The 27,243-nt window shown below is 45.1% G+C and overlaps 1 protein-coding gene and 1 pseudogene across 4 annotated transcripts in view; one reads left to right on the forward strand and one right to left on the reverse strand.

The window, feature by feature from the left end:
- The window catches only part of EGFLAM (EGF like, fibronectin type III and laminin G domains), a 207,651-nt gene that overhangs the window by 170,757 nt on the left and 9,651 nt on the right, over window positions 1–27,243 (forward strand). For 3 of the 4 annotated variants that reach the window (XM_054489179.2, XM_054489180.1, XM_063664745.1), the window contains 5 exons: window positions 3,366–3,477; window positions 7,338–7,454; window positions 10,473–10,653; window positions 20,558–20,636; window positions 23,581–23,724. In XM_054489179.2, the coding sequence (XP_054345154.1) occupies window positions 3,366–3,477; window positions 7,338–7,454; window positions 10,473–10,653; window positions 20,558–20,636; window positions 23,581–23,724 (633 nt within the window). Of the gene's footprint in view, window positions 1–3,365; window positions 3,478–7,337; window positions 7,455–10,472; window positions 10,654–17,575; window positions 17,938–20,557; window positions 20,637–23,580; window positions 23,725–27,243 lie in introns of those variants that run through there. The other variant, XM_054489181.2, reaches the window with a different exon arrangement.
- Window positions 2,084–2,427, reverse strand: LOC129037076 (large ribosomal subunit protein eL27-like; annotated as a pseudogene).

Here is a 27,243-nt window from a genome sequence, read left to right on the forward strand (position 1 = left end):
ATGCTCAAGAAAGATGTGTGATGAGTGGTTTCACTAGCATAGCAGGAAATGGGTGCTTCTGCAGTACTTGCTGGTATTTGCAGAATTGGTCTAAGTAGTCAAAACTTTCCTACTGTTATCTAGTTTGTACTATTACATTACTTAGCAGGTCGATTGTTCCTTGGAGCCTGTAGTTGGTAGATGCAGATGCTTTTATTTGTTTATGTCTCCCATCTTTTTATTGTGTTGATGGTAGTTTTAACCTTCAAGCCGGAGGGGCCACTAATCGAATGCAGACATACTGCTTGTTCCTACATTTGTCTAATTCGTCTTTTTTGAAACTCACTAGGATGTTTTGCTCCATGGTGCCCTGTAACAGGAAATCAGTTAGTCTGTTGTTTCAAAGAATATTGCAGACTATTTTCAATCACTATCCATATTGCTAGACTGTCATGTTTAAAAAGAGTATGTAGGTGAGATGCTACAACCATGCGTTGCCCTTAACTACTGATCATTTTTCCTGGCTGATAGAAAATGTTCACTGCATTAGGTTTTAACAGTTCTTAAAAAGGATGGTTTGTTTTTGTCCTTGTGGCTGAATTCCTGCACATCAGTGACACCTTCCCCTCTAGGGGAACGGACAAATATTGTTGTACCTCTGGTTATGCAAAAACATCCTATATTTCAAGACAACTTTGGTGGGGATTTAATTGATTCAATTTACATATGATTATGCAAAATAGCCTAAGCAATTCACTTAGAACTGTATGTCAAGTTGACAAAAGAAGACACCTAGAATATCACCTTGCACTTTTAAATGGTTTTCTTCCTGGATAAGGAATGACCAGAAAGATCCAGAAGAGGGTCGGGGATCATCAGCCCTCCTCCTGGACAGACTGCCCTCTTTACACTGCCTCTCTGCAGTGGCAGCTCCGGGGTCACGAGCACATGGAACCCTTAGAAGTCCAGCATTTCTCTCTTTCATAACTCTGTGCTTATTTTTGCCACGTGGTGTTTTTAAATTTTTTTGTAAATTTACTAAGTTATTGTTTCACTGTCTGTCAGGAAAGGCAACTGGAAAAAGAATTTTTAAGAATTAGGTGATGAAAATGAGGCAAGAGTTTCTAAGGGACAAACCACCATCTGCCCCCTTATCCTATCCCCTCCTGAGCGTAACCTAACAAAAGTGATTCCTCTTGGTGTTTCAGATGCCCCATTGGAAGCTGTTTATTTTGAAAACCATTTCAAAGACTTCTTGCTTAATTAAGAAAATGCAGTGAAAACCCAAACTATAGGAAGTTGTGGAATTGGCCAGATCATTTTAACTTTAGGAAAAGGATAAGATGGGCAAATTCGTTATGAACTTGATTAAAAAATCACAACAACTGGAATGAGTTCTTGATGGCTGTGATCAATAAAAGGATGTTGAGGAAGGTGGCGTATTGACAGCAAATGACCTCTGCAGTATAAAAACATGAAATGGCTCTGTTATGGAGATAGACCACTTAAAAAGGGCTGCTTATTTCTTTATTGCATATTGATTTAGCCAAGGTGATTAAATTCTAATTGCTAAGAACAAATCACAAAAGCATTTGCCAAAGCAAAAATTAAGTGAGGGGGTGGTGACCTTTCAATAATTGTGCCCATTGGTATTCCTCATGGTTTTCTAAAGATGATCCAGGACCACAAGATAATTGGGAAGTTCAGCGAGGGCCAGGAATTAGACATTGCTAGAAATACAAATGCAATAATGAGTCTCTTTCTGCACACCTCACTATAAAACGTAATGAGTAAAACTTGCATAAATATCATTAAACTTTAAGCACTTCCACTTTGAATGAATAATTGAAATTTTAATGTAATTTTAATCATTTTTACAATATCAGAAAATATGAAATCTGTTTCCCTCCCAATATTTTATTATGAAAAATTTCAAACATATAGAAAAATTGGAAGAATTGTACAGTAAGCATCCTGATACTGAGCACCTATAGTCTGTAATTAACATTTTGCTATATTTGCCTCATCACATATCTAGCCATTGTTATATCTGTCCATCCATCCTTCTTATTTTTTTAGAAAAAATTTTAATGACCGAAAGTATCTAAAACTGCAGCTTCTCAAAGAACCACTTGTTCTTGCCCATCTGTTCCTCTCTTCAAACTTGACCTTGGCCTCCCATTGGGCCTTGTGGTTAAGAGCAGGGTCTCTGAAGACATCTTTATTGATAACGGTTTTGTCCAAGGGGATATCTGGTGGCTGTAGGGGCGATCTCAGGTGCCATCATCAATGTTCTTGGTGATGACAGCTTTGCATTGGAGTAGCATCTGGCCAGGACCACCACCAGTTTCCCAGGTTTCATGAACTTGCCCTTTTCAACAGCAACCACTCAGGCCTATAGCAGAAAGGTCCTTATTTTTTATCCACTTCAAAATATGTTACAGACATTGGTACGCCAAATAATTTGTTTTTTACATCATAGCTCCTATAATTTTTCTCTTCTTCCAAGCTTGTGTGCAATTATGACCATATTTTATCTTCATGCCACCTCTCATCTAGAAAACCCATTTCACCAGACTCACTGAACCCCATTTCAGGCTCACTGTAAGGAATAAATAAAACAATAAATGCAATGCTCCTACTGTATGAAGGCATCCAATAAATAGTAGCTAATCCTGCTGTTGTTACTAAGCAGTAATTAGTGTTTTCTTTTTACTGAATGGATTGGGGTGCCTAAGGTTAGCATTAGTTTCCTCATGGCTAGATTGACAAAAATGATCCATAACATGCTAACCCATGCTTGGTTTCCTTCTATGTTCGTCAGGATTCTCCAGGGAAACAGAGCCACTAGGCTATAAATAGACATGTAGAGAGATTTATCATGAGCCATTGGCTTGCATGGTTATGGAGGCTGAGAAGTCCCATGGCCTGCCGTCTGCAAGCTGGCAGCCCAGGAAATTTAGCAGTGTATTTCCAGTCCAAGCCTGAAGGCCCGAGAACCAGAGAGCCCATGATGTCCGTTCCAGTCCAAGTCAAAGGCCCAAGTACCAGGAAGCTGATGATGTAAGTCTTGGTCCAAGTCTGAAGACCAAAGAACCAGGAGCACTGATGTTCAAGGTTAGAGAAGGTGGATGTCCCAACTCAAGAAGAGAGAGCACTTCCCCCCTCCTCTTCCTGTTTGTTCAGTTCAGAGCCTCCGCAGATTCCATGATGCCTGCCCAGGTTGGTGAGGGCAGATCTTTACTAAGTTTATTGATGCAGATGCTCATCTCTACCAAAAACACACTCACAGACACACCCAGAAATAATGTTCTACCAGCTATCTGGGCATTCCTTATCCTAATCAACTCGATACATAAAAATAACATCACATCTTCCTTCCACAGGAGTGAAGATCCCCTCACCCTGGGCAACTGGCACGAGCTTCGTGTATCTCGCACAGCAAAGAATGGAATCTTACAGGTGGATAAGCAGAAGGTAGTGGAGGGAATGGCAGAGGTAAGAACAGAACACCTTTTCTCTTGATGATTAGTGTGAGCCAGATTACTGTTTTCTGCCTGTCTTGGTAGAAAAGCAGCAGAGTGTTGTGGTTAACTACATGGACTTCAGTGCCTGTGTGAAAATCCCAGCTCCCCACTGGGCAAGTTACTTAACTTTTCTGTTGCTTAGCTATAAATGGGGATAATAATAGTATGGGCCTCATAGAGTTGTGAGGATTAAGTGAGTTGATACCCAATAGGTTTAGCACTTACAAAATTGCCTTTCACCTCTTCACCTCCCACCACCTTTGTTCTTATCAGCTACAGCAAGTAGTAGGTAAGAACATGGACTCTGGGGTAGGGCCTGTGGTGCATGGGGGAGGCCTGACAAGAACAGGCTGTAAGTCCAGACTCCTGGGGCTCAAAATCTGGCTCAATTACTTACCAGTGGTGTGAGCTCATACTGGTTACTTGACTTACCAAGGTTGTTTTTCTTGTCTCAGCATTATCCTCTTATCAATGGGGATAATGGTGATGATAATAATGCCTACTTCACAGAGTTGTTGTGAGAATTAAAAGAATTGTACATGTAAAACACAACAGTACCTGATGCCAGGTCAGCACTAAACAGCTTTACGTAGTAGCAGTAGTGGAGGTGGTGGTCGTGGTGAATAGTGTAGGGTTATGGACTCAAGAGGATAGGATTTCTACTTAAGTTTATAACTTTCCTCCATGATTTTAATTCCAAGGTTATGTTCAAAGAAAAATAACATTTTTAAGAGGAAGTCAGGGAGATTTGCTTTAAACTCTAGCCTGCTAGGATTCTGCAAACACACACACAATTTACAGTTCCTTAATAATAGAGGGGACTTTAGATTTGCCAATATCTTAGTTCCCACCAGTTTACATTCTGTGCAAAGGAAGATTTGCAAAGGACATTGACAAATTTGGGTATACTGATAAGCAAATTAGTAGAAAAAAGAAAAGGAAAGAAAAGAGACTTTTGCTGGGGAAAGAGGTACTTGATTGGAGAGAGAAGAAAGAGGGACACATGTGTCCAGAAGCCAGCCTGAGGGGCTGCAGTGGTGGGAGGACCAGTTGGAACCAAGGGCCTCCTTGGGAATGAGGGGAATCCCAAATTGGGTTCTGTTTCAAGAGGTGGGCACCCTTCACACTTAGAAAATGCTCCATATATATCTGTGGAAGGGAGGAAGGGTGGGGGGAGAGAAGGGGGGGAGGGAAGAAAGGAGGGGATGAATGGAAATTGATTTTAAATGGAGAACCAGAGTCACTTCTAGTGCAATCCAGAACATTCTAACAGCCGACTTTAGTCCAAGACAGAATTAGAAGCTCACGAGAATACACCTCGCTGTCTGTTGGCTTAATGATATAAATCCAATTGTATCTCTATAGATCTTAGTTGCAAACATCTGTAAAACAGGAACAAAAGCTGAGGATGGGAATGTTTGTAAACAGTAGGGGCAAGGTCCATGATTATAAATAAGTTACTCCTCAGGACACAGTATTTACTATTAGGATCTGAGAGACAACACATAGGTAAAAACCACACCTCAGAGTTTCTATCACTGCACATCAGCAAAAGAGCATGAAACCAATATGGTGGCACCTGCATCCTCCTTTTTGGCTTTTTGACCTCTGGCGGCATGTGGGTGAATGGAGCTGACTGGAGTTTTAAAGCAAAAGGAACCCACAGGAAGGTGTGGCTTTGGTGTGTGCATTGGAAGGACGTTCTGCTGAGTCCACTGTGAACCAGGAGTGGGAAGGCCAATGTCTGATCTCCATATGCTAAACCTTCATCAAGTCTTTTCCACAAGGAATCTGCTCCCCTGCTGTCCATATCATGTTCGAAGTGTGGCTGACAGGGCAGTGGTCTTAGAGCTCAGAGACAGGTAGGGCAGGGGTTAGAGTACACTTTGAGGGGCTAACCCAGGACCTAAGCACCTAAGAGCCTGTGTGCAGACTAAACCTGACCACCAGGCTGCTCAGCTGGCAGCTCTGAGAAACAGCAGAAGCCTGGGCTTGAGTCCGACTATGCAAGACGCGTGGAAGAGCAGTGCTTCTGAGGCTTTCAGGAAACTCCAGCCTGGAAGTTTGCTCAGCTTTGCAAACTGTTTCCAGCCAAGCCAAGGTATAGGATCCAGACACAAAACCCCTCACTGCAGAGCAGGCCTGGCTTTGGTGGGATATGTTTGCTTCTCTCCTGCGGTCCCCCTTGGGCATGGCAGCTGCAGCCCTTCCACTTGTCAGCAGGAGGGTGCTGCACGAGGATTTTGATGAGCAGCCAAAAGGAACTGCTCCTCACTCCACAAGGCCCCGCTGCTGGACACAGCCATAATGCAATTCTTTTTCCTAGCAGCCAGCTGCTCTGAAACCTCCTTGACCCTGCGTCCTTCCTCCTTTCCTCTTTCCATCTTATTTTAGCTTTTGTGTAAGAGCAATGACAAGAGAAAGATGCCTGTGGGTTTGTGGTGACAGTTCCTAACTGGTTCAGTATTCTGCTGGGCCACAAGAATTCCTGAAAGCCTTTATACTTCTTTGATAACCTCCTAGTTAAGTAAGAACCCTCAAAGCTGCCCGAAGGCTATTGACAGAAGGCATTTTGGTCTATTAATCTAACTGAAATTTCCCTGGGCCACCTGGCTGGACCCAGCCATGGGGGCACTCCCTAAGGTAAACAGAGCTTCCTCCTCCATGTCTCACCTGTCTTGTCTTCTCTACCCTTGACATGACCCCGGATTCCTTCTCCTCCCTCTGGCCAATGATCTTCCAAAGCACAGACTTCTCTCTCTCCTGCTTAAATCTCATTGCTTTTTGGGGAAAGTTCACGCTCCTAATGTGGCGTGTAAGGCTCTGCGTGCTCTGGACCCCTCTCGCCTGTGCCTTATGCTCACATTCCCTCTAAGCCCCAACGTCTTCCAGTTTCTACAGTGTTAGCTCTTCCTTGACCACCTCCCCTACTCCCTGTGTCTCGGGAAGGATATGAGACTCCCGTGTCTGGCACCCAGGTGCACCCATAGCCACCTGTACAGCTCTTCCCAGTGCTGATCTCACCTGCTCGTTTACTTGTCTGTATTCCCTGCTTGCATAAACCCCTGCAGGGCAGGACTGGGTCTTTCTTATTTTCTGCTGTTTGTCCAGCACTTAACATAGTGGCTGGGGCATATTATAGTAAGTGCCTAATAATATTTGTTAAATAAATGATCAAAGCTGCTACTATTTGTATTTATTTTATCGTAAATCAAAGAAAATAATAACTTAACATTACTTAAAGTGTGTTCATTCCCAGAGCTCTCAAATGTAAGGATTTCTCACTCATGATACATATCCACCAATGGTTAGCTGCAGCTCTAATCTGAGATCTGGGCTGAAGGAACAGAGGGAAGGAGAAAAAGCCATGGTGAACTACTCTCTGGCTCTGAAAGCTTCTGACCAGAAGCAATTCTTTTCTCTTCTGCTCATGTTTTATTGGCTATAAGAAGTCACACAAGCTCATCTGAGCCGACAGGTTGGAGGCAATCTTCCTATGGGAAAGGGGTACCTGTGAACTACCGTTGGCACTACTGTGGCAGTCTGCCACAGTCATCATGACATAGCTATGAGGTAGATACAATGACTCCCATTTTGCAGACAATGAAATGAAGTCTTAGAGACATTAAGACTTTCACCAACATTCAGGCAGGTGGTAAGTAGCAATGAGAAGCACTGTGAAAGTGAAGCCCGTGTGTAGACAGATTGTCATGATGGGTCTCGAGGGTCTGTCTACCATTTGGTTCCCCAACAGGGAACCGAAGACCCATTTGATCATTTTGAACATCTGTTTTAAAGTCATACCATGCTTTGTTTTTAATCTCTTGGCAGGGAGGCTTCACACAGATTAAGTGCAACACAGACATTTTTATTGGCGGAGTCCTCAATTATGATGATGTGAAGAAGAACTCGGGTGTCCTGAAGCCTTTCAGCGGGAGCATCCAGAAGGTACAGGCATCTCTTCCTCATGTTTACTGGGCCACCCAGACTGTAGACAAAAAAAGTGAGGATTATGATCAGTGTCATCTGCTGCACCCAAGAAAGACACTTTGAGAAAGTTTTAACATTTTTAAAATTTTATATTTTAATGCCCACAGCATGGCTTTCCAACCTCACTTTCTTAGAACATCTGCTCCTGGGTCTATGCCCGGCAGACATTCCATGAATGCTACTTGGTGATGATGAATTTTTACAGCAAATCTACCAAACTATATTAGGACTGCTGAGGGAGTGAAATGGCATCAGGCGTCTGCAGATACTTCCACAGTAGGGAAGGAGGTGGATGGAGGTGAATAGCAACATTGGCTCTGCGCTTCTCTTTTGCGGTACTTTGCAGTTTGCTCAACATTAGAGCCAGTGCTCATCCCCACCCCCACACTTTAGCAGTTGGTGTTCATTGATCATGTAACCAAGCTCTTAAGAGCATAGATTGAAGAGTTCTTCCCTAGAAGGTTCAGGAAAAAAACATTCAGTGAAAGATATTGACTCCCCACTCTCTCTTTTTTTTTTTTTTTTTTTTTTTGAGACTGTGTCTCGCTCTGTCACCCAGGCTGGAGTGCAGTGGCGTGATCTCGGCTCACTGCAACCTCCACCTCCTGGATTCAAGTGATTCTCCTGCCTTAGCCTCCCAAATAGCTGGGATTACAGGCGCCTGCCACCACGTCCAGCTAATTTTTGTATTTTTAGTAGAGACAGGGTTTCACCATGTTGGCCAGGCTGGTCTCGAACTCCTGACCTCGTGATCTGCCCGCCTTGGCCTCCCAAAGTGCTGAGATTACAGGCATGAGCCACTGCTTCTGGCCTGCTCTCTTTTATTCCTTCTCTTGGGGCTTCCCATGATCTCTGTGGTTATGAAGACATGCTCTGTCTGCAACAGACCTGCAGCTTGACTCCCCAGCCCAGGTGGGCAGAACCACCAAACACTGGGAGAACAAGGATCTGAAGAAAAGCATGTTTAGTTCCTGGGTGTTAGCTTCATCCTGTTTTCCTTTAGTGACCAATGGTGGCGAAAGGATCCTTTTTGGACCTGAGATGGAGCATGAGGGAGGCTAAGGTGAAGGAGGAATGATGAAAGAAGTCCCTCCTTTCACTGAAAAGGGCCCCTGGTACTGTGACCATGTTATCTCCCATCACAGTGTCAGGCCCAGTCAACATTTGCTGACAGTCACATGTTTCCCTTTGTTACTGAACTTCGAGGTCTGTGACACCTCAGTTCAGACCATTCTCCGCCATGAGTGGGATTGGCCATGCTTAACCAGGTGTTTCAAATTCTCACCTAGGAAACAAGCTGGGATGCTAAGACGTTTCCCATCCTCTGCCTGCTCTTCTCAGGCTGTGCCCTCCCCGTCACGCAGCACACACAACCCTCTCCCTATCTCCTGCTAGAAAGACCACCCTCTCCTGCCTGATTCACGGGCTGGGCTGTGTCCTGTAGTGAACAGTGCCATTCTTGGCTTGTCTCAGCACATATTACGCAGTTTCATGGTCCTTCACTTGCAGCCTGAAAGGGGGAGATTGTAGAAGGATCCTGGCTACTTCCTAGCAGCTTCCCAGATTCAGGACTGGGGAAAAGTTTTCTCTCAACTCTCCCAATGCTCTCCAAGGGCCAGGCAAGCCTTTGGAAGCTTAGATTCGTGGCAGGAAGTGCCATTGCTAACCTCTTATAACCCCTGGGCAGTGGGGGTTCCCCTGGGAGGTGTTCTTACTGTCTCGAAGTTCTGGAAAGCCAGCAACAGTTCAAAGTAAATCCATATTCTGAATCAAGGGCTGGTAACTTTGGATCCATTTATTTGGGGCTAGGGAACCCAGTAGCCCCTCCTCATAATTTGTCAGTTTCACTAGAGTCACATTGCAGGGCAGAAGGTGCAAGGGAGCTCTTGAGCACCAGTAAATCCATGCACAGTGGGGTAAAGAATGCGACCTGTGTTTCACTTTTGTTTCTTAAGTGGGGAAGGGAATGTGCAGAGGGAGGGGATTCAGGAACGTCAGGGAAGGAGGATAGCAGGAGTGAGTGGGACAATCGGGGTGGTCCAGCTGATGGAATTTTAGGAGACTGCTTGAGAACATTAGTTGGAAACATAAAGGAGTACACTAGGAAGTGTCTCTGGATTCCACAGCCACTGGGAGCCAGGGTGCCTTGTTTGACTTCCCCCTCCGTAACACTGTGTTTTGCACTCTCCCCACCCTGCTTTATATACCAGTGTCTCCCAACCTGGGCTGCATCTTCTGAGGTGACCCTCAAAAACTTTTTAAAGTTACTGATGACTTGGTCTCACCTTCAGAGATTCTGGTTCAATGGGTCTGGGCGGGTCTGGGCGGGTCTGGGCATTAGTATTTCTTAAGAGCCCCCCAGGTGGTTCTAATGTGCAGCTGAGTTGAAATCCGAACTTTGTAGTTCTTGGGAGTTCTTTACAACCTAACCGAGTGGCCAGTCTTCCGGAACCAGAGGAGCGCTTCACTCCGCAGATTCTCCGAAGTGGATCAACTTGGGATCACTTCAGCTTCCGCATAGATGACAAGACTATAAAAGTAGAAACTGGGCCTGGCGAGGTAGCTCACGCCTGTAATCCCAGCACTTTGGGAGGCTGAAGTGGGCGGATCACCTGAGGTCAGGAGTTCGAGACCAGCCTGGCCAACATGGTGAAACCCCATCTCTACTAAAAACACAAAAATTAGCCGGGGTTAGTGGTGGGTGCCTGTAATTCCAGCTACTTGGGAGGCTGAGGCAGGAGAATTGCTTGAACCCAGCAGGCAGAAGTTGCAGTGAGCCAAGATTGCGCTACTGCACTCCAGCCTGGGCAACAGAGAAAGACTCCATCTCCAAAAAAAAAAAGTAGAAACTGGACTTTAAAAAAATTATTTTTAATCTCCCTATGTGTAGCTCAGGTTAATGTGCCAAGGGAAGCTTTAGAAGACTACAAAGATGTTTCTCAATTCCTGAATTTCTTTATGTTTTTCTCTCCCCAGATCATCCTGAACGACCGAACCATCCATGTGAAGCATGACTTCACCTCCGGAGTGAATGTGGAGAATGCGGCCCATCCCTGTGTGAGAGCCCCTTGTGCCCATGGGGGCAGCTGCCGGCCCAGGAAGGAGAGCTATGACTGTGACTGCCCCTTGGGCTTTGAGGGGCTTCACTGCCAGAAAGGTACACTCAGGGGTCTGAGGCACAGCTCCCTGGAGGGAGTGGAAGGAACGGACAGCCAATTGGGGGACCACAACTCTTAATGGAAGAGTTGTAACAGTGGTACAACCATACTGGTTATTTTGATCAATTATTTCAATAACTTATTAGATGATTATTTATAAACTACCATAATTCCTTAAATAAGAGTTAAATGCTGAAATACTTCTGCTAACAGTGAGTAAATAGGTTCCCCACCCTCTGCCCTGGCTCCTTTCTTGAGAATCACCTCATAGTCTAGCAACCCAAGAGTTAACCCATAACAGAGTAGAGGTTTCCAGGACTTTTGCATCTGAGCCACTCCCAGAGCCTATCCTGATAGATGAATGCCTGTGCTTTGTAGACTGATAAATATTTTAACCCCTGTCTGTGAGTGCTGTATAAGAGAAACCTTGCCCAAATATGCAGAAACACAAATTACACATTAGTTGCTCCAAACTAAAGTATGCATAACCTTCTGTATAGTGCTACTTTTTAGGCTATCAAATTGCTGTGCCTTAGTTTTCTCAACTGTAAAATGGGAATAATAATAGCAGTATTATTGTGTGTCTAACACAGAGGGTTATAGTGTTGACTAAATGAGACAATGTATCCAGAACATTTAGAAGAGGGCCTGGTAAGTACTCAAGCAACCAACCAATACTGGTCATCATTATTCGTGGGGAGAAAAATAAAATCCATTAGCATGTGCTGTGGGCTACTCAGTTTCCATCTTGCCCTAGACTGAAAGCCGGGGCAGGTCATAGACCATGAGACCCTGCTGGACTTGCTTTCTATACCTGCTTATGGGAAGCTGAGGACATGGCCCTGGTATCTAGAATAGGCTTCCCACATATATCCATCATGTTGGTCCTTCATTTTTCAGTCTCAGTGTGGCCTTACCTGCCCAGCAACTTAAAAAAAAAAAAAAAACAAGCCTGGAAGAAATAAAGCAATGAGCCTCTGAAGGAATGTGCACTGTCTTTCCTATTTCCAGGTTCTTGATTTTTATCAGAATTAGGGCTTAGAGGAAAACTATAAATTACAGGTAGTTATGTTGGTATATGGAATGGTAGGAGAAGTCATTTTGTCATTTTGCAGCAGTCTTGGAAAATATGAAAGATGCCAATTTGCCAATTGGAAGACTTAGTAGTATTTCTTATGTTTAAATGAATTTGAAATCTACATGGCAAATCTTCCTTGTATTTTTAACAAGGAAGAGTAATTGATTCATTTGTGAATTATCCTGACTAGAATCCTAACAAGCAAATTGCTGTTTAGCTAATAGGTTGTACTTACAGAGATTTAGCTGGAGAGTGGCTCATTCATTCAGAAAATTGGGTTTGGATTTCACACATCAATGTTTGAATTTACTGTCTCCAATTTTACCACAGGAGCTTCCAATTTGTGCTTGCCTTATATCTAACATTAATGGTCAATATATAAATCCCGGACTTAGATGAACATTTAGCACTGGAAATTAAAGGGAGAAAGAAAGGATAATGTGTGATCTTGTTAGCCCTCATTTCCTGCTGCAGAACATTAGCCATAACAGGGATAAAGTGCTCACATTTATAGCTTTGTAACTATAGGTTCAGGTTCAATGAGAAGCAAATCTTACCAGAATGTTGGGGCAGATCCCAGTGAGCACCTGGATCTGGCAAGATCTGTGGGAATGGATGATGGCAGAGGGAACTGCAGGACATTGGGGACACTTTTCTGCAAAGCAGAAAAGCAGTCTAGAACCAAGATTGGAACCCACATGAGCCAGCAGCCACCCTCCATGTTGAATTAGTATCGGATTGTGTTTTGAAATCAAGATACTGCTTCTGGGAAGATGGCATCCTTTCCAAATCCTGAGAAGGTTCATATATCAGAGGTATGGCCCCTATCTCATAATTTCCTCTCCATCATAATGACTGGAGAGGATTAATGGGTCTCTGCAACAATTTTTCCAGCTCCAGCAGGTACCAATTGTGGGCAGTTGCCATGCTGACTGCTATAATATTGGAGAAAGCATTTAGTCCCACTGTAAGGATTGGAAAGAAAAGGAAAAGAGATGGGCGATTATGTTGTTCCATAGATATGCAAGAGAATACACAGGAAGTTTGCGTAAATCCTTGGTTTGAAAGACCAAGAATGGTGAGAAGCCATCCTTGGTTGTCAGAAAGAATCCTGTTTCATCCAGCAAGGTGATATTTATCCTCATATATTTAAAAGTTGGGGTTTTTTTCTGCCTCATAATCAAACCGTGTTTCAAAAGCAAGAACCTGTTCCCAGTATTCCTACAGAAGTTAAACCTGTCCTTTTACATGGAGCAAAATGGTATAGAAATAACCAGCACCAGGCCTCATCCAATCCATACCAAAGGGCGCCTTCTTCCTGAGGAATTTCGTTTTCTGGATAGTCAGTGAGTCTGGGTCTTTTTCAGCCTCATCAGAGAGTGTGGCAAGTGAGTTCCACAAGGGCCATAGTTGGACAATTTGACACTTGTTCCCACCTCTTGGTAACCCAGGAGAGCAGGGGCCAGAAACTCAGACAAATCCTGGAGCAGTTCCCGGCACTTAAACTACATGGTGGTTTCAGGGCCCCCGCTTTTTCCTGTGGGGTTGGGGGCAGGAGCAGGAGAGCCTGACCCAGACCAAGGGATGCACTGAGCTCCCACTGAGCGTCTGAGGTGCTCTTGGGACGCCACAGGCTTCCTGTAGCAGTGGCCACTGCAGAAACTCAAACCTGTCTGTCCCACCTTCAAGACCCACCAGGACAGGAGAAGCCAGAGGTTCTTCTCACTCCCAGCTATGACTTCAGGTGCTAAGAAAAAACATAAGGTTTGACCTTGGGAGTCCCCTTGCCTTCCATTTGGTGGGTTTCAATTTCAGGCATCTTCTCCACCCCATGCACTACCCCAATATCTAGGCCCCCTTTTTTCTCAACAAGGCCTTCCCCATCAAAAATTACTTCCATACTTAGAGATTTCTTTCCTTTTTTCTTTACTTGCACCCAAGTGGACCCATCTTGTGTCCCAGTTCCTCAGAGCTTGTGTATCTAAGTAAGTTACTAAAATGTTCTAGAAGAATTTCACAAAGCTCATGTAAAAAACTAAGTTCTGAGGAATATTAATCGCTGCTTTGTACACACACACACACACACACACACACACACACACACACACATTCACATACACCAAATGGGAGGAGGCTTCTATGGTGAAATACATTTGGATAATCCTGAGTAAACAGACAATTCTCTCTCTTCTGCAGAATCTCTCAGAGCCTTTGCCATGCTCTGAGTGTCTAAGAGGTGAGTACAGGACACAGATGTTTTCTCTGGGTTCTCCCAGTCTATAGTGGACAAGTCACCTGGGAAACTAAGCTTTGGCCCTTGCTTCCCTTCCCTGTGTTACTAGAACAGCTTCAATTCAGACTGTGCAGGATCCCAGAGGCCACTAGATGGCGGTGTTTCTCTGTAGCAGGTGGCCCCGCATAAGACAGAGTCAATAGCTGTTGAGACAAAGCTAGGCTTAGCGCCTTACTCATCGGGGCGCACAGTCCTCAAGTATCCAATGCTGCCTGATCAATACTGACCTACCACACATGCAACATTTAGGGCATTTATATTGTGTTTACTTGAGTCACATCATGTTCCAGGGTCTGATTTGGGTGATTTTTTTTGTTTTAGGTCCCAGCATATATATGTAAAAAAAGCTTCTGTAAATATAAGAAAACTCTGTATATAAAACCACAAATTAATAAAACATATAAGTTATGCATACTAAAGGGAATTTCTCTTTAATATAATTTAATATATTAAATGTTATATCATTTAATGTATTATATTAAAAATTAATATACTAATTTTTATATTTAATATCAATATATTAATATTTGATTTTAAATATTAAATTATATTAAGATAATGTTAATATTTGATTTTAAATATTAAATTATATTAAGATAATGTTAATATTTAATACTAAATATAAAAATTTAATGTATTAATTATTTTAATAGATTTAATTTAATATATTAAAGTATATTAATATATTAAAAATAAGTCATTTCAAATTAATTGGAAAAGAGAGGTTACTTAATTATTGTTACAGAAGTATTTGGTTGTTACATAGGAAAAAAATTTCAATTGTGTTTATCTTACAGATGAATTAAAGAGTGAAACATGCAAACATACACATTAAACAAATACCCAGACTCTTTTCGCTGCAGTCCTTCAGCTAATGACCATGTTGGCTGTTCCCAGTCCCTCATTCTGGTCATTTTCTCCTTTAGTAATTGGAACTTGTAATAGCACAATTCTAAGATGGTTCCCAAGATTCCTGCACCTTTGTTAGGGAACCAGGAGCATAGGAGAGCCAGGGTGACAAAAAATCAACTCCATCTTAAAACTAGCAAGATACATTCCTTGTCAGTTACATGGTCATATAAGATGTCTATGGCTAAGGAAGCAGCTTAGTAATGTCTGCAAAGACAAACCCTAGGACAACCAAACATTCAGATGCCCTGATATCACATAACAATATATACTTTTAAGATGTTTAGAGTTAGGCCAGGCGCGGTGGCTCATGCCTGTAATCCCAGCAGTTTGGGAGGCTGAGGCAGGCGAATCACCTGAAGTCAGGAGTTTGGGACCAGCCTGGGCAACATGGTGAAACCCCATCTCTACTAAAAATACGAAAATTAGCCAGGTGTGGTGGTGCATGCCTGTAATCCCAGCTACTCGGGAGGCTGAGGCAGGAGAATCGCTTGAACCCGGGAGGCGAAGTTTGCAGTGAGCCGAGATCAGCCTGGGTGACAGAGTGAGACTCTATCTCAAAAAATAAAAAATATAAGATGATTTGATGATTAGAGTCATGCTTCGATGTACTAATGCACTAAAATGCGAAGGATAACTTCCTTTAGAAAACATTTAAACCAACTACAAGAGCCAAATTCAAGGGAATTTCTTTTCTGTGGATGGTATATCATTAAACACCCCCAGAATGGGAGATCTGGGGGTGTTTAGTGTAGATGTTGGTCTTCAGATAGTTGAAGGGCTGCTCGTTTAGGGAAAGGTTTTGCTTGTTTTTACTTTGTGGCTACCGTCAGCATACTATAATAAAGATCTCTGTACCTAGTAGAATGGTCCAGCACGGGAGCATGCCACCTTGTGGAAGAGTGAGCTGCTCACTGTGGGAAGTGTTTGCTCCGGTAGGATAGGCATCCATCAAGGATGCTGCTGAGAGGAGCCCTGGTTGTTGGGGAAGTTAGCCTTCCACGCCCACAGGGCCCTTTCCTTTGCTAAGGTCCCGTGAATGTGGGAAAGAAACAGTGGTCCCTTCAACTTTTTTTTTTTTTTTTTTTTGGAGATGGAGTCTAACTCTGTCACCCCAGGCTGGGGTGCAGTGGCGTGATCTTGGCTCACTGCAGCCTCCGCCTCCCAGGTTCAAACGATTCTCCTGCCTCAGCCTCATGAGTAGCTGAGATTACAGGCATGCCCTACCATGCCTGGCTAATTTTTGTATTTTTAGTAGAGACAGGGTTTCACCATGTTGGTCAGGCTGATCTTGAACTCCTGACCTCAAGTGATCCACCCGCCTGGACCTCCCAAAGTGCTGGGATTACAGGTGTGAACCACCACACCTGACCAACTCTTTATAGCCTATTGGGAATTCCAAGCTCCTCAAATGGAAAATTTGCTTTGCCTGGACTGCAGGGCTTCTGGCTTGGAGGCTGCTGTCCACTGGGGTGTTTGTGTGTGTGTGTCACCAGATGGCACAAGCTTCTAGATATAAATGTAAGAAAATGAAAAGAACACATTTCAACTAATCAGTGAGGCCATTGCCACAGAAAAAAGGCAATGTAGAAAAAATTAGGTATACTGGAAATGGTAGAGAGAAGTGGGCAATAGGAAGAGATTTGTTAAAGGATACAAAATTATAGGGAGATAGGAGAAATAAGTTCTGGTGTTCCACAGCACTATAGGATGACTATAGTTAACAATAATATATAGTTTCAAATAACTAGCAGGAGGACATTGACTGTTCCCAGCACAAAGAAATGATACATTTTGAGATGGGATGGATATGCTAATTACCCTGATCTGATCACTATATATGTATCAAAACATCACTATGTACCCCATAAATATGTAAAATTATTATGTGTCAATTAAATTTTTTCAGTAAAATAAAAGCAAAAAAATTAGGTATAGGGTTAGGTTAAAATATAATCATGTTGGCCAGGCGCAGTGGCTCACACCTGTAATCCAGGCACTTTGGGAAGCCCAGGCGGGTGGATCACCTGAGGTCAGGAGGTCGAGACCAGCCTGGCCAACATGGCGAAACCCCAACTCTACTAAAAATACAAAAATTAGCCAGGCATGATGGCACATGCCTATAGTCCCAGCTACTCAGAAGGCTGAGGCAGGAGAATCGCTAGAACCGTGGAGGCAGAGGTTGCAGTGAGCCGAGATCGTGCCACTGCACTCCAGCCTGGGCAACAGAGCAAGACTCTCTCTCAAAAGATAATAATAATAGTAATGTTTACAACATTTAAACCAACTACAAAGAGCTAGAAAGGGCTCAATGGTCACTTGAAGCTCTGATGATTTTGGATGTGATTATTTGTCCCTATATATACTCACTTAAATGAAGCATAGTTTGACCATTTTTTATTCAGTGGTGTTGTTTCTCGAGGGTGCCTCTGCCTTTGTTAATCACAAAATAACCAGGGGTCTGGAATCTTGCAAGGGGGGATGGGGTGGGAATGAGGACGATATTTTCCACTAGGGAGAGAGAAGAGGCAGCTAGCTGGCTTATCATTCCTTTTTCACATGCAGCCTAGAGCCAAGAAAAGTAATAATCATTGACAAGGTAAGTAACTCTTGAGCAAGGAGCTGTTTCTCTAGATTTAAAAGAAATGCAGATTGTCAGTTGAAGGTGAGGGAGCCTCAGAAGTGTCAGACAGCTGATTCTAAACATCTTCTTGGTCCACCGCCACCCCCACCTTCATTAAGCCGAGATGAGGCGGGGAGGCGGGTGGCTGGGTGCCAATCATGCTGAGGAGAGATTTCCAGTGGTTCCCCGCGGGGCTCATATTCACATTCCCTAAGAGGACGTTCTGGACCCTCGGGCAGAGCTTTGTGAGAGAAACAAGCCAGGCTTCAAGTGATCTGCAACCAGAGTAATTGGGATTTGACAAGGACTGTGAAAGGCTGACTCTCCCTGTTCTCTTTCATGCTGGCACCGGGCAGAGTGTGGGAATTACTGCCTCAATAGTAAGTACAGTAAGTCCTATGAGAGACTGCGGGAGCGCTCCGGGCTGGGGCCAGGGCCTGCCAGGGCAGGCCAACCGCATGCAGGGGGACCCGGGGTGAGTGGTGTGGCAGCTGGGACATGCCTACCCGTGGTGGGAAGCCTCCCCGCCGGCCAGCCAGAGGACACTTCTCTCCTGAGCTGGGGGCTGAGCCAGCAGCTGCTGGGGGCGCCCACAGACCCCCTCGGAAGCTCATGTGCAGAGCTGATGTGTGGCAGGCACGTCCCGACCCTTGCAAGGAGTTCAGGGGAAAGATGGCTGTTGGCCACGGGCCCACGGCCACGGCCAACAACAGCAGGGACAGGCCCTGGCTGTACCTCTCCCCCCTGGGGGTGAGCCAAACCCACCAGGGAGTCCTTGGTTCCGTTTAGCTCCGGGAAGGCCTCCCCCACCGCTCAGCTTGGATCTTTTCTCCTCCTTCTCCCTTCCCAGCCATGGCGTCCTGAAACGAGGGGCCCGCTGCCCCGGCTGAGAGCTTCCTTCCACCTCCTCCATTTTTGCACTGTTACCTGCCGCTGTGTCCTCCTCCTCCCTGGCATTTCTGTCTATTCCTCTGGGTCCATTCCCTCCCCTCCTTTTCCGGCGCCGCCTTCTTTCCTTTTCTGTTTCCCGTCCTTCCTTGCCCGGTGGCTGCCTTCTCTCCCGGTTGTCTTCCTCGGCACTTTCTTTCCTCCTCTTCTTGCCGCAGTGTCCCTTCTTTCTCATTCATCCCACCCGTTTTCCTACTCGGCTCCTTTCCCGTCCTCTTGCCATTTTGCCCCCCAGCTCTTTTTTCCTCCCTGTTTCCCTTCCTTGTCTCCTCTTCCTCCTACTTCCCTTAGTCAGAAGGGAGTGGCTGGGGGTGCAGCCCCGAACTGTAAGTGACAAGAGCCCTTCACCTCCGGCCCTGCTAGGTCCTTGCAGCCTCAGGCCCTCTTCCAGGGCTGTGCTGCTTCAGAGAACCACAGAACAATTTCTTGGGTAGTTACCTCCAAAATTGTCTTTTAAATTTTCTGTTTCGTCCTTTGCTTTTCTTGTTTTCTTTCCTCTCTTCCTTTCTTTTTTAGTTTTTATGAAAGGCTCTGGGAAGCTGCCAACATAGGGACTTGTACTTGGGGGCCCATTGTCATCGACTTTGCTGTTTCTGCTCTTTTTTTAAGTTTGAAGGTTAATCTGTACGATTGTTCATAGTATCAAATAATTCCACATTTCCTCTCCCAGGTGGAGAGTCCTTCGTTCAGTGTCTTCTTTGCACCAACCATGTATTTTCGTGAAACTATAATGTGTTTTATAAACCTTCTTATTCTCCCTCATTTTGTACATTTCTTTGAATTTGAGATTTATTCTACCTTAATTTCTTTGAACCACCACTTCTGTATCTTTCCAAAGAGGAAAGAGGTATTGCTGTTATTTCTCTAGCAGAAATCCCCTAGCCTTATCCCCCGTTCATGACATCACACACAGCTACTTAAACTCTTCTTTTGCTAACTATGTGTAAAAGGTTAATTCCGCAGGAAAACAAAGTGATGAGAGTTTGGGAGGAAGAAAATGCATTTCTAAAATATTGGAAAGTTGAGAGGGCGCCGGAAGCCAGAATTAAGAAGAGCCGGTCAGGTTCAAGGCCTAGTGCTCTCTTAACTATGTGATCTCAGGCAAATCCTCCATGCTTTCTACTCCTCACTTTCTTCTTCCGTAAAATGAGAATAACCAACCCTTCCCTTCCCCCATACTACCTGCTACTTCATGAGATTATAGTGAAGATCTTGTGAAATAGACCAGGCACAGTGGCTCATGCCTGTAATCCCAGCACTTTAGGAGGCCGAAGTGGGTGGATCACCTAAGGTCAGGAGTTCGAGACCAGCCTGGCCAACATGGTGAAACCCTGTCTCTACTAAAAATACAAAAATTAGCTGGGCTTGGTGGCGGGTGCCTGTAATCCCAGCTACTTGAGAGGCTGATGCAGGAGGATTGCTTGAACTCAGGAGGTGGAAGTTGCAGTGAGCCAAGATTGCGCCATTGCACTCCAGCCTGGGCAACAAGAGCGAAACTTCGTTTCAAAAAAAAAAAAAAAAAAAAAAGATATTGTGAAATACACTGGAAAATGATCAGAAATGCAGGAGTCCAAGCCTCATTCATAGTGCTTTAGAGTCTCTCGAAGTCCTAGCTTAAAATGTTCTGCAGCAAATTAGCTTTCAAGAATCCTATTGGGCCTTATTTAGGGATTTGTTTTCTCTGCCTCCCTAGGAGAACATCTGGGGTTATCCCCATCTGCTCCCCACATGGCACAAGACCTGCTCTTTGGCTTCCAAGAATAATTGGGAACAGTTCAAGTTTCAGCACATTGCGAGGCCTTCTCAGCAGCGCTGAGGCCAGTGGCAGGGACAAGACTTCCCCAGGAGGGAAAAATGGGGGAGAAGCCAACCCCAGGCCATGGGGCCGGGCAACTGTGAACCTGGCCAAATATGCGTGCGGCCGAAGGGAAGGGGCTGATGAATTGCTAAACATCCTATTTCCAGGAGCTGGGTGTTTTCCTGCCATGTGTGTGAGTGCAGGGGTCAAGAGAACCACATACTATGTAATCTCCTTTTTCTGTTCTGTCTCAGCGATCATAGAAGCCATTGAGATCCCGCAGTTTATCGGCCGAAGTTACCTGACATATGACAACCCAGATATCTTGAAGAGGTAATAAGCTTTAACAGGCACCTTCCTCAGCTTTCTGGGGGTAAATTTCTCTATATCTTTCTCAGGGCTTTTTCTTATATTTCGTGTCAGAAGATAATTCTCAAAGAAGACCATTCAGCCATGGCCTCAGGGGAAAAACACACACAACATGAAATAAACATAGAAACTAGAGCAAAATAAAACGAAAAACAAACTAAACTTGAGAAATTGACCTTTCAAATAACCCTGTTACAAACAATCCAGTATCTTTCTGGTCAAAGGGCCTGGAGAGAGAGACACGACTGGTCCCAGAGTTTCCAGTATTCAGGCTTTGAGAAGCAGTGAGAATGTGATGTTCCTGAAGCCTGAGTGATGACTATGATTCTGTGAGCAGAGCAGTTTCGTGCTATGCCGTGGCCGGAGTGTGCAGCTCTGACCTGGGCCAGCAGCGGAAGGACAGATAGATCCAAGCCCGTTCCCTGCTGGGTCCATACCTGCCCTGCATCTTCATCAGCAAAGGTCTCTTGTCCTCTTCAGGCTCTGGCCAGTTCAGTGAGAGGCTTCTCAGCTCTCGTCATGTGGATACAGGGAAATGCCCAAGTCACAGCCATGGCATCTCACCTCTGGTGGCAGAAGTCCCAGCCCTGGGACTGGGACTCCAAACAGGAGTCCTCGCTCTTGTTTGGAATAGCCTTTGACATGGCAAAATCCTCAACTCGGTCAAGCTTGTCTTCGGCACTTTCAGTTTGCCCCTTATCTCTTTCTTTCCCTTCCCCCAGTTCTTTGTGGTTTCTAGTGTGCTATTCCCCTTTCTGCTCCCCACGCAATCCTTCTGGGATTTTCCTTCCTCTTCAGATTGACTGCATCTTAACACACAAGGGCAAATCTTTAAGCAAAAGGCATCCAGTTCTTAGGGTGGAGTTTGGTGGCTTTTCAGAGAACAAAAGGTGGTTGGGAGGAATTCTCCTAGAGCATTGGATGTCCCTGGTAACGCCCAACACACACCAGGCAGACACTGCTTCACTTCTGTAATCCCAGGTTGTATTTATCTATGTTGTCTTGGCATGGGGACTTAGGTAAAATGGATTCCCAGCCAAGAGAGACCGTCCTTCTTCAGCCCTTTCTCTCCAAAGATGGAAGGCCATTCAGTCCCTAGAAAGCAGAGACAGCGTGAAAGGGGCCCAAGCCTTCAGTCTCTGGGGGTTAGTGAGAGAACACCAGGTGGTTTGGGGGAGTAGAGGGGCTTGATGAGAGCAGGAGACATAAGGCCCAAAACCACAGCTACCTCGAGTACCATAGTGTGTGTGTATGTGTGTGTGTGCATGTGTGTGTGTGTGTGTATGTATGTATATGAAAGTACAAATGCATGTATGTGAGGCTGCAGGTAAAATCAAGTTCAGGGTCTATTTCAGTCAGATATCTTTGGTGCCAAGTAACAGAAAGCTCAGCTTAAAATGCCTTACCCGTGAGGGATATTTACTATTTTATATCACAAGGAGTCCAGACTTACACTGGATCTTGGGTTGATTAGTTAAGAGAAGCAGCTGTACCCTCAAATATTCCAGTCTCATCCCTATTTCTTGCTTGTTGTCCTCAGCGTCTTCTCCAGAGGCCACTCCCCAGCTGCCCATAAGCTGCACATAAGATGACTCTGACTACATCCAGTGGAAGTCAAAAAGACTTTTTTTCTCATATGACTCTTTTTAAAAGAGAAGGAATTCTTCCCAGAATTGTATCTCATTGGACAAAAGGGATACGATTGTGTCTCTTCTGTGCTGCCACATGCCTGCCCCTAAACCAATCACTGGCAAGAGAAATGGGAACCTCTTGACTGGCTTGTAACCAATCAATATACCCAAGGCAAATGGGAGAGGCAAGGAACCTGAGCGAAAGTCTGGGCAGAGCAGGTCTCTAGGGAACGGGTCAGTGCTAGATTGTGCTGCACCCGGCCTGGGGGACCTAGCTCCTCCCTCACTGCTCTGAGGCCCTGCATGGGAAATGCAAACTTGGTCTCTTCCTGATGAGCTCAGGCTCTGGGAAGCCTAGACAATAGTTCCCTCCACTGTTCACGATTGAGGACACTCTGCAGACACAGACCCAGGTGTGTGGGACAGACAGAGGGATGGCTCAAGTGACTAGAGAATGGACAAAGAAACTTTTCCAATGACATTATGCTAGTAGCAATATTAAATTATGTTTCCTCCTATCTCACGCTTGGTTCAAGGACCTCAGCCTTCCTCTTTTCCCTGTGCAAGATGAAACACTGATCACACCAGTAAGAATGAATTTCTGAACTAGTCTATTCCCAAGCATTGCTAAGAGCACGTCAGCCTGTGAACCTATTCCCAGCCGTGGCTGCAGAGCATGGAGCCGGCCTAGCCTGAGCATCCCTCCTTTCCTCGAAGCTTCCTGTTCTTTTCCACCCTGGCTCTGCCTCAACACCACTCCAGACCATTCACTATCAGGCCATGTTCCTTGTCTGAGATGCCATCACTTGGGTATTTTCCCTGTCTAGACCTTGTCCCCAAGGACAGTCACCGGCCAGAGCTGGCCATCCACAGCCGTGATCCTAGCCCAGAGTGCCTGCCAATTTGAGCCTCTTGGTAATTAGGAAACACACTTTCTGTTGGGGAATGGGGCCCCTGAGTAGTAAAACAGGAAAGAGAAAAGAATGAGGTGTGTATGGGGGTGCAGCCGAAGCTGTGACATTGGCCATAGTCTTGCTAATCTGTCACTCATCAAATGCTCTCTGGTGGGGTTCACAGTGTTTGGGGAGGGAGACTGCTGCTGAGTGAGCAGTCCAGACCTTTAGACCCGTGGTGCGACTCGTGGTGATGAAGTAAGTGTCAGAAAGTGCCAGACTATCCTTACATCTGGTTCCTCAGGGCTGGCAGACAAAACTGGAATTACTCGGAAACAGATGTTGGTGGTTGATTTGGTGGACTTATTTGTGTATTTCCTCCAGGGTGTCAGGATCAAGATCAAATGTGTTCATGAGGTTTAAGACAACTGCCAAGGATGGCCTTTTGCTGTGGAGGGGAGACAGCCCCATGAGACCCAACAGCGACTTCATTTCCTTGGGCCTTCGGGATGGAGCCCTCGTGTTCAGGTAACCCCCTCTCCATCTGCCTTCAGCAGCACCTTGCGATTTTCTCAGACATTGCAGATCATGCCAAACAGAGTGATTCAGAAGGGAGCCAGAACACAATCTGCTGGAATTGGCTGAAGCCTCAAGGCTTATTGGAAGCTCCTGGTCTTTCTTTCCAACATTCATCTTATAGAGCAGCAGTCAGCAAACTATGGCCTGCAGGCCAAATCTGACCCACCACTCTTTTTTGTAAATAAAGTCTTGATGGGGCTGGGCTCAGTGGCTCACGCCTGTAATCCTAGCACTTTGGGAGGCCGAAGCGGGCAGATCATTTAAGATCAGGAGTTTGAGATCAGCCTGAGCAACATGGAGAAACCCCGTCTCTACTAAAAAATACAAAAATTAGCCAGGTGTGGTGGCAGGCACCTGTAATCCCAGCTACTAGGGAGGCTGAGGCAGGAAAATGGCTTGAACCCACGAGGCAGATGTTGCAGTGAGCTGCGATCGTGCCACTGCACTCCAGCCTGGGTGACAGAGCAAGACTCCATCTCAAAAAAAAAAAAAAAAAAAGAGTACAGCAGTATTCCAACAGGACTTTTTTTTTTTTTTTTTTTTGAGATGGGGTCTTGCTGTTGTCGCCCAGGCCAGAATGCAGTGGCACGATCTCGGCTCACTGCAACCTCTGCCTCCCCGGTTCAAGTGGTTCTCTTACCTCTGCCTCCCTAGTAGCTGGGATTACAGCACGTGCCACCATGTCTGGCTGATTTTTGTATTTTTTGTACAGACGGGGTTTCACCATGTTGGCCAGGCTGGTCTCGAACCCTGACCCCAGGTGATCTACCCACCTCGGCCTCCCAAAGTGCTGGGATTACAGGCGTGAATCACTGTGCCTGGCTTGTACTCTTTCATTTATATATTGTCTATGGCCATGTTCATGCTACAATGGCACACTTGAGTAGCTTCAATAGGAACTGCATGGCAGAGCCTTAGGAATTGACCGTCTAGCCCTGTGAGGAACAACTCTGTTCCCTTGTTCTAGTGTGTTACTGCTGCATGCTCCCTACTCATAAATTAGGAAGGGGCAGAAAGAGGACTTGGATACTGCCAAGCACAAAGGCCAAGCATGGAAGCAAGTACTCAGCCTGACACTCAGCAGCTCAGGGAGGTCTAAAACCCTAAGCTCCAGGAGCCCTGACTTTAAATTCTGACTCTGCTCCCTGTTAGCTGTGTAGCTGTGGGAAGGAGAATCATTGCTTTCAAGTCTCCTGCTGCCAGAGGAACAAAGCACAGATTCATGTCTCAGTAGATCCACCCAACATGAGAGTTTTGTAAATACTTCTCGGATGTTACCGATAAGGCAGAAGTTTTTCCCTCTTTTAAGTGAATTTAGACTGTTTCCAAATTTGTCAAATGTGTAGCTATGAAGTAGTTAAAGAATTACCTGAATGATTTCTCCCCACTCTTCTTACCAGATTGGGTGAAAGCTGAGCTTCCAAGGGGCAGGGACTGTCTCCTGTAATATCAAACCACTTCTCTAGAGATTGTCATGGCACATCCTCACACGAGGTTAGACATCGCTCATCTAGACAGTGGCTTTCCAAGTGTGGTCCCCAGACCAGCAGCCTCAACATCACCTGGGAGCTTGTTAGAAATCCACATTCACAGGCCCTACCCTGATCTACTGAAGCAGAAACACTCTAGGGGTGGGGTCCAGCAATCTGTGTGGTAACCGTTTCCCCAGACGATTCTGAAACCCTCAAAGCCTTGAGTTCCATGGGGGAACTCATTTCTTGGACTTCTACTTCTTAATTCACCCTCTGATGACTAGCTCAAGTGTTCGCTAAATGATATGAAAGTAATTGAATTGAAATAGACAAAGGAGGGATCACTAAACAATGGAGAAGTTGAAGACTTAATTCTGGGGCTTCTGTTGGTCCTGTGCTAAGATTACTGACAGCCCAAGTGGGATAACAGAAATCTTTCTGTTTGAATAAACGGCATTTTGAGAGGAAATATCACTTGTCCAATGTCATGCTATTCCCTAGATAGCAGAGCATGCTAAGTGACTCCATCTTATGATTGTTGGAGACTTTGGAGAGTCGTATGTAGTTGAGGCTGGATGCTGGCAGGTGAGAGGCAGCTTCTCACCATCTCTGCCTTCCTGTCCTCCATAGCCTCCCACCCATTGCTGGCCCAGAGGTTGAATACAGAGCTCTTCACACCCTATTTCAGACTGGCTGCCTTGAAGCCATTTTCTTGTGGTTTTCCTGTGGTTAACCTCATCAAGGCCTCAAGTACTTGATTGTGCCCAGAAAAGAGAACCGAAACAGTAGCTCAGCTGTGGGTGGGATGGTCCAACTTCCCCCTAAACTGCCAGCTGAACCTATTCACCACCCATTCTACTCCAGTAGGGAAACAGCTCCCACCAGCTCCCACGACCAGCCCTGGAGAGCCCCCTCCCCTCTCCCACCTGCTTAGGATCCTTCAGACTGCTCTGCTTTATCCTGAACATGCTTCTTGTTACCATTTCTTTCTCAGGATTCTGAAAATTGGCCCTCTGTTTTTCTTCTAATCCTGGAGTTCTGATTGTGATCTGTGTAAGACACACTGCTGAACCCAGGCTGAGGCCGACTTCTGTGCCTGCTCTGGTCCTGGAGCCGCCCCATCGCTGCTGCTCTGTTCTTCCTCCATCTGGGCTGTTATCCCACCGCATCAATGTCCCCGATGCTGATGTAGGGAAGCGTACTGGCGGGCTGGGGACAGAGAGGAATTCCAGTGTAGGCCAGTGGTTTGAAGACGTCAGCGGTGTGGGGGGCACCGGGGTCTGATTAGAAACAAGCACCCGGGTGTTTCCGGGACCCATGCCCTGAGAAACAGGGTCAGAAGTGGCTTTGGAATCACACATGCCTGATCACCCATGTGGGTTCATGCAAGTTACCTAAATCTCAGCCTCTGTCCCCTCCTTGCAAAACGACAGGGTTCACTGTAAAGATTAAATGAATGAATTCATGTAAGGGGTTCAGTGTGGGGTCTGGTGTAGCTAATTAATGATAATGATAAGAAAAATTATGATCCTTGCTCAAGCATTTTCTGAGTCTTAGAAGCCTTTACCTCAGAGAGAGAACATGTAGTTATTATTAAAATGTAGTTCTTATTTTTATTATTGTTATTGTTATTTTTAATAAGTCACGGGCCCTGCCCCCAGGGAGCACAGATCTGTGCAGTCTGGAGAGTGAATCGTTCTACAGAGCAGACAAATCGTTCTTGAGGTTTCAGTGTTTGATCCAGGCTCAAAACAGATGGAAGAGGAATCCTAAGATAATAAAATATAGTCTCAACTTTCATGACTTTCTTTACCTAAAAGCTGGTTCTTTGGCTAATTTAGTGCTCAAAGGCTTTCTGCCAGAGAATAGGGAAAAACAAGGGGATTCTAAAAATGTATATATGTATATATATTTATAGTTTTGGTGCAAGATTTAGCAGAAAAAATAAGGAAATCAAAGTGCTCAGCGAAAATGAGTGTGTTTTTCTGTTTTCTGT

This window comes from Pongo pygmaeus, chromosome 4, assembly GCF_028885625.2.
Source record: "Pongo pygmaeus isolate AG05252 chromosome 4, NHGRI_mPonPyg2-v2.0_pri, whole genome shotgun sequence".
Taxonomy (NCBI): Eukaryota; Metazoa; Chordata; class Mammalia; order Primates; family Hominidae; genus Pongo; species Pongo pygmaeus.